This window comes from Arachis hypogaea, chromosome 12 (genome assembly GCF_003086295.3).
Source record: "Arachis hypogaea cultivar Tifrunner chromosome 12, arahy.Tifrunner.gnm2.J5K5, whole genome shotgun sequence".
Taxonomy (NCBI): domain Eukaryota; kingdom Viridiplantae; phylum Streptophyta; class Magnoliopsida; order Fabales; family Fabaceae; genus Arachis; species Arachis hypogaea.
The window spans coordinates 12,585,781-12,599,895 of NC_092047.1; the positions used below are offsets into that span (position 1 = coordinate 12,585,781).

The 14,115-nt window shown below is 32.8% G+C and overlaps 3 protein-coding genes across 3 annotated transcripts; 1 reads left to right on the plus strand and 2 right to left on the minus strand.

Annotated features, from left to right (window-relative positions):
* Nucleotides 1-1,230: 1,230 nt before the first annotated feature.
* On the minus strand, nucleotides 1,231-3,089 carry LOC112726883 (probable inactive patatin-like protein 9). The gene is made up of 2 exons (XM_025776416.3): nucleotides 1,860-3,089; nucleotides 1,231-1,716 (listed from the first exon to the last, which is right to left on the minus strand). Exons 1-2 carry the CDS (start codon nucleotides 2,781-2,783, stop codon nucleotides 1,483-1,485), a joined length of 1,158 nt encoding a protein of 385 aa, XP_025632201.1. The 5' UTR covers nucleotides 2,784-3,089; the 3' UTR covers nucleotides 1,231-1,482.
* Nucleotides 3,090-6,894: 3,805 nt separating this feature from the next.
* LOC112729140 (mavicyanin) lies at nucleotides 6,895-8,038 on the minus strand. Its single transcript, XM_072208158.1, has 3 exons — nucleotides 7,873-8,038; nucleotides 7,095-7,288; nucleotides 6,895-7,002 (listed from the first exon to the last, which is right to left on the minus strand). Exons 1-3 carry the CDS (start codon nucleotides 8,036-8,038, stop codon nucleotides 6,895-6,897), a joined length of 468 nt encoding a protein of 155 aa, XP_072064259.1.
* A 3,292-nt stretch (nucleotides 8,039-11,330) lies between these two features.
* Nucleotides 11,331-11,819, plus strand: LOC140176626 (F-box/kelch-repeat protein At1g30090-like). Its single transcript, XM_072208159.1, has one exon. It carries the CDS (start codon nucleotides 11,331-11,333, stop codon nucleotides 11,817-11,819), a length of 489 nt encoding a protein of 162 aa, XP_072064260.1.
* Nucleotides 11,820-14,115: the final 2,296 nt, after the last annotated feature.

Sequence of the window (14,115 nt, forward strand, 5' to 3'; positions counted from 1 at the left end):
CCTTCAAAATATCCATGATTAAGTTGACACTGGTGATTAATCTCTTCACTACTTGTTCTGGACAAGAATAACACTAATAAATACAAATTAAATGAGAATCTAACGTTATTAAAAAATAAATATAACATCATAAAGACTAATAAAGTTAAGGATACACAAAAAAAACTAAATCATAGTATTAAAATTATATGAAGAAGACAACAAATGTCTAAATAATTATCCTAGAATACGAGAATAAAAAAAGAGTTTAATAGATAAAAATGAATTATCTTTAATACCTAAAAATATTATTAACTTAAACATTGAAGTATTTAACAGGTTATCCTTCCAACTTAATTCTACAAGTCAATTAAATTAAGATCTCCTATACCTTAATTTCATAAATTCGCATCCTCAAACTAAGATACGAACACTACTCAATCATCAAACTTTTAATTAGAACTTATTATACAATTGATTAGAGTTATAAAACCATCAATTCAGTTAATAATATCATATATAAGTATAACAAAACTTATGCAGTTAAAATATAAACTACTGAAATTAATCTTCAACTCATCTAATAGTTAATATGATATATAAGGATAATAAATACACTTAACTTTCTTTTGATGAAAAATCATATAGCATTTTAAGTTTGATGTTCCTATACTCCACAAATTACGCAGTCAATTCAGGGGATTGACAATTACAGTTCCAAGTCAAAAGGTGACTAAGAATGAAAAGGTAAATGGTAAGTCCAATAGTTGTGTCTCCCACTATGAGTAGTTCATTTAAGGCATTTGATGACTGTTCTTCTGCTTTTTTCTATGGAAGGTTTAGAACTCAAATTTTATCAATTGAGATTTGAAAGAGTTTCGATTAATACTTAGAATGCAGTGAACTTTAAACGCAAAACATCTGAAATATTTATACACCAAACAATGCTCATCATCATGTACGCCACTACTTCACTCTTTCACTCCGAGAAAAAAAAATTTAATGCAAGTGAATATATAATATATAATGCTTCATTACTTTAATTTTTATCCTAAATATATCCAGTTAACAACATATAAATTTCAAATTGTTTAATAAGTTGGTTTAAATAGTTTAGCACTTATTAAATTAAGTTTTAATTTTAATATTATAAATAATAAATGGCTTCCACTATGCTTAACATTTTAATGAAGCAACTAAAGTGTCATAATTTAAGAAAGTAAGAAAGAGGAAGTAACCCTACCAGGTTAATTTCTTTCAATAGAACTCTACCAGATTAATTATTGATACAACTGGCACAGCTAAGCTAGGTAAAAAAACTTGAGGCAATTTTTTTTGGTCATGTTTTCTTTTTTTTTTTTTTCCTCCATGACAAGTTGACCTTGTCATCTTGGTTACACCTTGCAATTACAACTTACAGCATCTAACAAAGTAATAAAAAGGAAAATTAAAATGAAAAAGCCAAAAGAAAATTCGAGAAAAAAAAGGGAAAAAAAAAAGAATCTAGCGGCCGTTAACCAGAGGGTTGACGGCGGAATTCTTGCGGGGACTTGACAGCGGGCTGGGTTTTCCGGAGGCAACAAGCCGTTGCACGAAGCTATCGATTCTGTTTCCGTTAGTCTCTGTCAGTAACCGCTTCCCGCCAAACGGTAACGACTCCAAAGCCCTCTCTTTCAGCACCTCACTCTTCTCTTCCACTTCCTCCGTTACCGTTCCTTCACTTCCCAAACCAAATGCCTGCAACAAACAAACACACACATTCTCCATCAACATTCATTTAGATCATTCCGTTCCACATTTTCTCTTTCATTTTCTTAGAAACCAAACATCAATGAAATAAATAAATAAGTAGGAAGAGAACCGTTTCCACTTTCATGTACCTGGATTCTGACGTAATCATTGCGGTTCCAGCAGAATGCGTTTCCTAACATCTGGTCAATCGTCTCGGAAACACCGTCGAGGACAATGTCGATCACAGAAGGTTCGTGATTCTCGCGCGCTTTGGCGCTGGATGATCCATTTCCGATGGAGAGGACGAGGAGGTCCTCGACGCCGTTAACCGCGGGGAAATCGCGCTTGTTGTGAAGCACGTGCGTGACTGCTGCGGCGGTAGGATTGTTCATGACGAGTCCGCCGTCGACGGCGGAGCAGGATTTTTTTCCGTCAACGGATTCCAACGGAAACGGCTTGAAGCAGCTAGGAGTGGCCGACGTGGCACGGCAAACCTTCCAGAGCTCGAAGTCGAAACTCGGAGACTCGCACGCGTCAGCGCGTGAGAACACGAACGGCGCTGAGCTCTTGAGGTCGAAGCATGGAACAAGCAGAGGCTTGCACGTGTCCTTCAATGTCAGCGATTTTCCGTCGTCTTTTCTCGTGAACACTTCCTTCAACACTGTTTCCATGCTCCGGGAAGAGAATCTCCGGCGCCGACGGAATATTCCGGCGGATTTGAGCTTGTACAGGTCGGAGTTTCGATCGGCGACGAGATTCACAGCGTCGCGAGCGGTATAGAGCGGACGGCCGAAGGAGTCGGCGGCGGTGATCATCGCGGCGAGGACTGCGCCTATGCCGGTGCCGGCAACCACGTCGAAGAAATCTGCGATGTGAGCGTGGGGATCGGAGATGTTGTGACGGATCTGATCCTCGAGGCGGAGTAGGGCCGCACCGGCGACAATGGCGGTGGTTCCTCCGCCGTCGATGCTGAGAATGCGGGTTTTCTTGCTGTTCGCTTCTTTGGTGCAATGAGAGAGCCATTTCTGCTCCAGCTTTGAGAAGATCTCTAAGGTCACTTTACTTAGCTCCATCGTTTTTTTTTTCTCTCTTTACTCTCACTCTATCTGTGCGTGTTTGTTAATTGCTATGGTTTGTTTGGTTTTTCACAAAACAGAGGGGTTTTGGGTTATTTTTATTCTTTGATTGTGTGTATGTGAGAGAAATAGGAGAGAATAGAAGGTGAGTAAAGAAATAAAGGAGTGAATCACGCTTTCTTGATGAGAAGGGTTAATGGGTTGGGAGTGAAGTGAAGTGAAGGGTGTGTTATGTGTCTCTGTGTCCTGTGTGTGTTGTGTGATATGAGTTGGTGAGATGAGAGTTAAAAGGAACAGGGGACTGAAAGGTGCGTTTCGGAATGGGGGTAGTTATATACGCCACCATGTCGCTTCCTTGTCTTTTATTACAGTGCGCTACTTCATATCTTTTTCATTTTTTTCATTTATGATTGTTGTACGTACTAACTTATATATAATCTTCTTCTTGATCTTTTCTCATTTTATTTTTCTTTCTATATTGAGTCAACATCCACATTTGTATATAGAATGGAATGTAAAATTCTTATTAAATGAACTTTTATATGGTACCAAATCGAATATATATGTATAATTTTTAAGCAATCAATGAAAGCATCTAATCTGGAGAAGCAAAAGTTGATATGTATAATTCTTCTTAAAAACAAATGAGAAGTTAATAAGCTGATTAGACAGAAGAGGATTAAACTTCTGGTTTCAAAGCCTTCACCTGTCACATGAGTTTAGGAAAGTGCTGCTTAAGGTACGTTTTGTTTTTATTGGCTCAACCTACCAATATTATTATTTTAGAAACTATGAACATTATTCTGTCAATAAATGATAATGTAAGAAATATTTTTTTATTTTTTTTGGTGTCTAAATATTTTTTTATTAATAAATTATAAATCATCACATTAAATTAAAAATTACTTTTACACTCACTATTTCAAGAGAAAAATCAAGGCCCATAAATTTTGAGACAGTAATATCACATATTTAAAAAATTATGTTCTACTATTTATCACTTGTTACATGAGTTAATTTCATTTAAAAAAAAGGAAAAATCATTTTTGAAAACCTCATATGCTAATTAAGAATAAATGAATAATAATGTTATACACTATAGAAGAATTTTTTCTACTCCAAAAATGTTAAGAATTCCTCATATATTAAGATATAGTAAGAAAATATAATGATGATCCCTATTATAAAAACGGAAAACCAGAGGATCTAATCACGCTCATGTGGCAGTGTATTAATTTTGTTTGTTTGCATGTTTGCATCTTATGGTGTTGGTCCCGTGAGGGGGTGTTACGTGGTAAGAGTGAGTTTGCACGTGCAGGTGCGCGTGCCGTAATGGGGTTGCCGGATAAATGATAATAGCGTCAAAGTCGGCTTTTGAGTCGGCTCGGCTTACGCTGTCTCAGCAGTCAGTAGTAACCACTAACCAGGCAGCAAATGCAGCAGTACAGGCCATCATCACTCACTGAGTCACTGAGCCGGCACACAGCAGCCGCAGTCATTCCCCTTGTTTATGTCACAATTCACAGGTAACATTTCACTTTCTTTTTTCTTTTCTAAAATACTATTTTATATTTTTGACTATGTTATTTTACATTTTTTTTTTCGTATGCGTTTATTATGATTAGTATGTAGTCTGTACTCTAGTGTGTTGTGTGTACTTGTCTTTTTAGTTTTACTATGATTTAATTCATTTCTTCCTTGGAGCGGGGAAGCAATGGGAGTTTAGTAATGCGTATAAACAAACTTTGAATGGGACTATAAGTAAAGAAAATTAAAATTTTTCAAATAATTCATAAAAATTGGATTAAGTATAAATATAAAGGTTTATATAAGAATCTCTTTATAAAATATATATTTTTATTTTGGCTTCTATAATTTTTATTTTGGTTAAAAATTACTGACAAAATATGTCATATCATTTCAGTACTTTTACTTATCATATTAATATCTAACACTTGATAAAAAAATATAAACAATAAAGACTAAAACAGATAATTTTTAAATTTTATTAGATCAAAATTAAAGAAAAAAATTACAGGGGCCAAAAACTTATTTAAGTCAATTTAATGGTATATATAATATGAGTTCTATATATGCCACATAATCTCTCCATTCTCACCTCTCAAATTCAAGTCTCAGTCTTAATTTCAGAAAAAAAAAAAAAGAGTTCTTTACGTAAAAGAAAATAAATATAATAATATAAATAACAGAACTTTTTTATTTGTAAAAAATGGAGAAGAACATATCAGGAAATCCTTTCACTCAGAGAAAAATAAATATAAATATAATACATAAACACACCACTATTTATTTCAAATCTGCCAATTAGTTTCACTATAATTTTGTCTCAAATTATGGCTATTGTAAAAGTGAACTCCCGGCCCCCTTCCCCTCTTCCTTTTCTCATTGTATTAAACCATAACTTAACCACTATAATCCAAACACACGAATAGTTTTCGACAACTAAAAGGCTACAAAGTTTGTTTTGTCCCTTCCAGGAAAGGAAAAAGAGTCAATACGATGACCAAATAGCACCAATGTAAAATGCTTGTATTCAGTTTTGTTTATCTCCCTGACCTCATGCATTTTGTTCATATATTTGTGGGATTTTCACTCATGCACAAACCTGGACTTCATCATGCACACAAATGGAACATAAGATTTATAAAAAAGACAAAGTGCAAAATGTAAAAGATGTCTAGGGCCCAAAAATGGGGAATGTAAATGCCGTATTAACTCATTTACAAAGTTACAAAAAGAAAAAGGCCTAGTGTCACCGCCCAACTGAATCAACCAGGCCGCAGTTTCACCCAATGCGAAAGAGATACATAGAATAACAAAATAGTATCGAGTTTATCTAGAGCTGATGTATTTGGTAAAATGAAAAAAAAAAAGTGTTTAATTACTTACGCATTAAGGTAATACAATTAGTTATTGGATTTCGCACGGATAGCTGAAAGTAGGGTTGTTAAAATAACAGTTTAAAAAATACCAAAAAAAAAAAGTTTATAAGCGGTGCTTCAGAATTCGGAATTGCTTTCGTAAAGTTGCTTTCAAGCTATGGTGCTAATGATAATTCTCATAATACAAATTAGAGCTATTCTAGAATGATTATGCTATGGTTATTAATTTATTATGATATTTTAAAAAATGTTATTAAAATTAAAATAATATTTTTTTATTATTAAACAATACTTTTTAAAAAGTATTGTTTAAAAATGGTATTACCGAAATATAAAAAAAGTATAACTTTAAATAACACTTATATATTGACGGTAATCACAGTAACATAGCCATATTAGATTCTTCTACGAATTAAAGGATTTTCTGACCAACTGCTGGAATCCAATGTATAATGTATATTTACATTAAATTAGTCAGATTGGCACAATCACTAAAAATAAAATACAAATTATAGTGTGATGATGGTTCAAAAGATCTGTGTTGACTATAAAACAAATTTAGAAAAAGCAAAAAAAAAATCAAAAGGGAAAAAAGAAAGATAATGAAAAAATCTGGAAACATAACTGGTCCCATTCCAGATGTGGGTACAGTCGTACAGGATACTCAGTTGTTGGATATCACATGGAAAACCAGATCCACATATTGATGAACAGATTAATTATAATAAAACGATCATGCATACTAATAGCATAAGAAATGAATGGAAAGCCTGCTCTTATACCTGAGCATATGATCTTGGAGCAAATGGAGACAACTTTTGCATGAGAGAGCAAAACAAGGAATAAAGCAGAAAAGAGCATCATATATGTCAATCCATCAGATGCTGAAACACTATATTGGTCCCTTCTGACATTTATTGATATAGATCTGATATATACCTCTCATTGTTTCCAGAGTACTTAGTTAGTATAACGTTTTATCAAAATATAATGAACTGAATGCAATATTTTTAATCATAAAAAAGAGGTCAGTGTACTTTAATATTATCAAGAAATATTAATGATGCTAAAAGGGGATAGCATGAAGGTTAGCAGTCCCCTTATTTAATCTCATTAGAGATAAATGCAATTCATGCATAAACTTAATAAAATCAAGAAAATATTTAGTTGTTCATACAATTCCGTATCTATCTATCTTTAGTGTGCTAATTAATATGGTCTGTTAGACTGTTAGTCTTGTAAATGCATAGTGCAAAAACAGTTGCAATGGTGAGGTAGAAATTCCTGATAATTGCAGCATTATTACTACTACTCTGTAACAATAGTAGACAGTGACACTTATAAATATGCTTCGCCATCCTAACTGCCAAGATTATTAAAATGATGGATGTCAAATATGATGGACCTTAATATGAAGCTTCTGTCCAGCAGAACAATGGCCATCATTGCTACAAATGAAGTAGAATTCGCCTGGCTTGGTGAGGCTGACAGAGTCAGAGCCAGTGTGGTAAACGGCCTTTGCAGAGTTAGTCTTGCAGTGAACATAGTCATGGTGACTCACTTCCATCACATCATGGTATTGCGTGAGGTAAGTGAAAACTACATGTTTCAAACTCTGTTGTTATTAATTAATGAACAGCAGGAACTTATTAATTAGCCATGCATCTTATATGAATTGAATAGAAATACATGCTTTGTTCACAATTGAAATAAGGAAGAATGCCACATAAGGTACAATTGAACAAATATCTTTTTTGATAAGGTTTTGAACAATTGATAATATTGACTGTACACCACTAATTAACACCAGTAAATACATGGAAATCATGTGTTAAATAAATAATTAAGGGTTATATACTTGTATGGATATTTCAATTATTCTGTTAGAGAATCTGATGTTCAGGGTTATATTCTGAGTGAATCTTTAGTTGATATAAGAGCTAGTGTACAACTGGCAACTCATTCTTATTATCATGTTCATGTCAAACATATATATATGCATAGCCATGTATCCATCTCATAATAGAATTTGAAAGATATTCATTATATTTCATGATTTGGAGTCACAAATATAAATAATGCCATGCCAGATATTTTTTATTAACACACAGGAAAAAGAAAGAATAGAAATGCAGAATAATTTATATATCAATTATAGTATATATAGTGAATGAATCACTCACTGAGAGTATCCCCAACATGAAATCTCTTGGTAGAAGCCCACCTCTTATAATCTGGGTGGTCTATCATGGTCCACCCAGCAGAATCTCCCACCCTGTAAACTGCATTCATAGAAACCTCACAAACACTAAACAATACCACCGTCACAAACAAGAGAACCAAGGCCATTATTAGATATTATATTTGGTGTTGACAATGTATGAAGATATCATCAAACAAAAAGATTTGGAATCAGAATAGGTAACTAAATTAGATGGCAGAAGATACATGAAGAATGAGATGAAAATTAAGAAGTTTGGTCAGCAAAATTGTGTGAAGTGTGTCTTGTTACTTATGCAGAGCCAAATCATGCTTATGCACACCTTTTGGGATATCCTAGTTGTTAATGTTATAAGTGTGAAGAGTGTAGGAATTATGAAATTAGTCTCACATTAAAGAAAATAAGAGAGAATGAGAAATTTATAAGATGATAAATTTATTAATTTAATATTTTAAGATTTTAAGTTGAATGTGATGTATTTTTATTTTATATTCTCTCGTTTGATTTTTCTTTAAAATAAATTGTTAATGTTGGAAGTGTGTTTAAGTTTGACGCCTTAAAATTTTGAAAACAAGAAAGAGCTTGGAAAATGAAATAATATTAATTCACTCCTAAAGATCAATCAATTAGGTAGTTTTGACTGATAATTTCTGTCAAAATTAGTGTCAAAAACTAAAAATTAGAGACCCGTAGAAAGAGAGTAAAATAATAAAGTTTACTATCATGATTCTCTTCATATAAGAATAAGAGTAGTTACCAAATCACCTCAAAGATTTTAAAAGCGGATATTTTAGTTCTTAAGAAAAATTAATACACAAATCAATCTCCAAGGTTTTACTGCGGCAGACAAATTAGTCCCCATCTCATTTTTCGGCAGAGTAATTACTCAAATCAGTCCCCAAAAATTTAAAAAACTTGATATTTTAGTTCCAAAAAAAATTAATATACAAATCAATCCCTAATATTTTTTTCCGTTAGACATAACAATCCTAAAAAAAATAATAAAATTATTATTATTATTATTAATTGCATGATAATATTGTATCATAATTTTTTGTATTTTTTGGACAAAAGTAATAATAAATTTGTTCATTAGATTTTTATATATATATATATATATATACATATTCACTAAATAATAATAATAATATTCAATAAAATTATTAGCGATTATTCTACAAAAAATTTAAAGTTGAAATCATTTGATATTTTTGTATTTAATACAATCAAAAGATATCCTATTTTAAAAATCATGTTTGTATTAAAAAAAAATATTTTAATTTAGATTTCAAAGCATCATTATTCACCTTACTTATTTCTAATAAAAAAGAGTGTATTATTATTGTTGTTGTTGTTGTTGTTTGGACAAAAATAATAATAAATTTGTTCATTAGGTTTTTATGTATGTATTTATGATATATATATATTCACTAAATAATAATAATAATAATAATAATAATAATAATAATAATAATAATAATATAAATAATAATAATAATAATAATAATAATATTATTATTATTATTATTATTATTATTATTATTATTATTATTATTATTAATACACTCTTTTTTGTTAGAAACAAGTAAGGTGAATAATGCATGATGCTTTGAAATTTAAATTAAAATATTTTTTTAATACAAACATAATTTTTAAAATAGGACATCTTTTGATTATATTAAATACAAAAATATCAAATAATTTTAACTTTAAATTTTTTGTAGAATAATCTCTAATAATTTTATTATTATTATTATTTAGTGACTATATATATATATATTATAAATACATACATAAAAATTTAATAAATAAATTTATTATTACTTTTGTCCAAAAAATACAAAAAATTAGGTACAATATTATTATGTAATTAATAATAGTAATAATTTTTTTTTTTTTTTGGACGGAGGACTGTTATGTTAAACGGAAAAAAATATTGGAGATTGATTTGTATATTAATTTTTTTTAGGATTAAAATGTCCCTTTTTTTTTAATTTTTGGGGACTGATATGGGTAATTACTTTATCGAAAAATGAGTTGGAGACTGATTTATTTATCGGAGTAAAATCTTAGAGATTAATTTATGTATTAATTTTTTTTAGAAACTAAAATGTCTGCTTTTAAAATTCTTGGAGACTGATTTAGATAATTATTCTAAGAATAATATTCCTTCTTCTTGACATTTGAATCAGGCATGTGAAAATAGACATTTTATTTTATTGGTTCTTTGATATGACATTTATCTCGAAAAATTAAAATGTTAAAAAATTGGAAAAAAATGGTGATGATGTTCCTGAAAGGCAACATTAAATTTTCCATAAGATATAATGTTTTTAAACCATAGATTCTCTTATTTTTATGTTCAGTCAAAAAGTACCACTTTTTTATTTTAAGAGTAAAGGACAAATCCGTCCCTAACCTTTTTTTTCGCGGACATTTTCGTCTTCGTGGTTTGGAAAATACTTTAATGTCCCTGACCCTTCAAAAAAGTGGACATATTTACCCTTCCATTAGAGCCGTTCCGTTTGCCCTTACGAAAAACGGTGACGTGGCTCCCGTGGTGCTGACGTGGCCGTTACGGGCTGCCACGTGGGATGGACTTTTGAAAAGAGGACGTATTAGTCCTTTCACACCAAAACGTGTAACTTTTCAAAACAGGACATATTAGTCATCTCACCCCAAAACGACGCCGTTTCTCCCCCACCCCCAATCTATGAAATCCTTGAGCCCTAATCCTTCGAATTCAGTGTGAAGGTGAAGCGGGTGATGGAAGAAAGGGAGCATTCCAACCCATGGCATCCGACGGAGCTCGGCCACAAGTCCGACGGCCAGACCATCGAGTGGCTCCTCTGCCAGGCCGAGCCCTCAATCATCGCCGCCACCGGAACCGGAACCACTCCCGCCAGCTTCTCCTCCGTTTCCGTCTCCATACGTGGCAGTGCTGGCTCTCTCTCTTCTCCTTCCTCAACCTCCGCATCGTCTTCGCTCGACCACAAGCCCTTGCTCGCTCCCACTCCCTTCATACTCGGCAAGTGCATATGCACTGACGACGACGCTTCTGCCAAGGACGACGACGTCTCCGTGGGTCCCGCCGTGGGGTCCTTAGTGATTGCTATTTCAGATAAAGTTGAGATTTTTTCTATGTGCTGCTTCTAAGCTTTTGTCTTTTTGTAAATTGGTATCTCTGTGCTCCAAAGTTAAATTCTTTCCAGTTGATAGTAAAGTTACTGGCTTTGTGGTGAAGTTGCTTTCATAAAGTCAGGAAATTTTGTGTTTGTTGAGGAGGATTTGGATTTTGAGGGGAATGAAATCAAGTTTAGTTGTGAAAGGGAGGGTTTAGGTGAGGTGTGTATTTAGATGAGAAAGGTATTGGATCCTCTCACTGGAAATTGGCGCTCTATCGCCAGCATAGGAACCAATATGGCATCTTATGATGCAGCAGTTCTCAACAGGAAGCTTCTCGTCAAGGAAGGATGGTTATGGCCCTTTTATGTCTCTCCAAGGGGACAAGTCTATGATCCCAGAACAGATAATTGGGAAAACATGGCTGTTGGACTTAGAGAAGGCTGGACCGGTTCAAGTGTCGTTGTTTATGGCCACTTGTTTGTTGTCTCGGAGCTCGAAAGAATGAAGCTAAAGGTCTATGACACAGAAACAGACTCCTGGGATGCCATAGATGGCCCCCCTTTGCCTGAGCAAATATGCAAGCCTTTTGCTGTCAATGCTTGCGATTGCCATATTTATGTCGTGGGCCGAAATCTTCATGTTGCTGTTGGTCATATCTCTAGACTGCTTCCAGACGAAAATTCTGACGAAAAATGGAGCTTCAGTGTTCGGTGGCATATAATCGATGCACCGGAGAGTTTATCAGATCTCACTCCTTCAAGCTCTCAGGTGCTATTTGCATAATTTTTCTTATTCTCTCAGATCTGTTTTCTCCATATGCAATTTCTGGTAAGTTGCTGATTCTATTTGAGAGTGTAGCAATTTTTCCAGAATTATAAGGAGTTCTTACATATTCTTCATAAATTGCACAATCTGGACTGGTTGAATTGTGAACTGAGCCTGTGAAATTGAATTTGTGCTCTGTTGTTGGTGAATATGTCGCTGAATTGCTTGTTGAATTTGAATTTGCTTAGACTCCTGCCTCTCATTTTTCTTGAAATTCCGCTGATGTTGCTACGATTTGTTACTCTGTTGATTCTTTGTTTATGTGCTTTGAATGCATTGCTGATGATTCTGGAATTACAAAATTGGAAGTGCTGAATTTGCTGCTTCTGGATTTGGTGAAGTATTGTTGATTGGAAATGCAGAAGGGGATTAAAGTGTGTTTGGAGGGGTGGGGGAGAAACAGCGTCGTTTTGGGGTGAGAGGACTAATATGTCCTGTTTTGAAAAGCTACACGTTTTGGTGTGAAAGGACTAATACATCCTCTTTTCAAAAGTCCATCCCACGTGGCAGCCCGTAACGGCCACGTCAGCGCCATGGGAGCCACGTCACCGTTTTCCGTCAGGGCAAACTGAGCGACTCTAACGGAGGGGTAAATATGTCCACTTTTTCGGATGGTCAGGGACATTAAAGTATTTTCCAAACCTCGGGGACGAAAATGTCCGCAAAAAAAAAGGTCAGGAACGGATTTTCCTTTACTCTAATTTTAATATGGAGAAGAGTTTGGTGTGATACAACATTATGAAGAACATGAGTACTTTATCTGCATGTGGTGTCAGGGGGACTGAAATCGAACGGAGGGAGTTGGAGGTAGGAACTCGAACGGTCTGATTAGAGGGCACAACTCGGACCGTCCGATTTGTGCGATCCTAGCCACGTGTCGCACGTTCGTTGCCCCTTAGAACAGTGTCCCTTTATACTAACATGCTTCCTGGAACCTCAACTCACTCCCTCCGAGTCACTTTCATAGTGAATCCCACCAGCAACCCCTTTCCTCTCTTCTTTTTCTTGAGCCTCCAAAATCTCATTGTTCTTCATGCAAACTTGAAGAAAAAATTCACAATGCCAAAGAAACAAAAATATAAAGATGTTGATCGTCCTGAATTTCATATTATACATTATCTCAGCCATCCTAATTATGTAAGTTTAGTTTTTAATTTTTTTTATATTTCAGATTTATTATTATTGTTAAAAATTTAGGAATATATATTTAAATGAAGTAAATATTATATGTTATAGAATTATTATTATTGTTAGAAAGTGAATTTAGGAACATATAGGTTAAGAAATTGTGATTATCATTAGAACTTAAGAATTTATTGTTGAAAGTATATATGTATATATATACAGTTGTAGTTGATTAGTGAACTTTTTAATTAATGATAATATTTAAATTGATGTAATGTGATAAATTAGTAAAAATATATGTTTAGAATTTTTTGTAATAATTTTAGAAATTATAATTAATTATTATGTTTAAGTTGTATAATTTTTGGAAATGGTTTGAAAAATTTTGAGTAAATTAGGTAGAATTTTTTGTAATAATTTTTTGTTTGTTGTTAGATTTTTAATTGAAATAAATATGTTAGTGTAGTTGAGGGTTTAATGAAGTAAAATTTTATTAGTTAAACAAGAATTGGATTTATTTATTAGTTATTATTAGTAGTAAGGTAGTTTGTTGTTAGTGACTAAATAAATAAATAATTATGTAATTCAATGCTCATTTGGGAACAGAATGAGTAAAATATGTATAATAATAATATCGTAATTTTTTATATTTTATAAAGCATTCAAAATAATTTATAGGGTTGTTAATTAAATTTAGCAGTTAAGTTAATTATTCGGGGATTTAGTAAATTTGATTAAGTAAAATTATTTGTTTGAATTGGATTTAGTAAAATTATATATCATAGCTTTGTGATTTCAATTATTATGTCTTGTTTAGTTAATTGTGAAAATTATTTAATAATGATAGTTAATTAATTAGTAGGTTAGGTTAGTCATACATGGTAATTACTAAATTAACTAATTAACAAAAAGTTTAGTATGAGTTTAATAAATTAGTTGCCCTAGTTAGATAATTATTATCTTATAATAGTAAATTAGTAATTGTTAATGATTTGACTAATAATCTGATATGCTTTTGTAGAGTTCACGGTATCTAACATGTGATCACCCACTCTCTCCGAATCGGTACAATGATAGGGTTGAAGAACATTTACGGTTTACCGGTTTTTTGTTGGTTAATGTGCTGTGA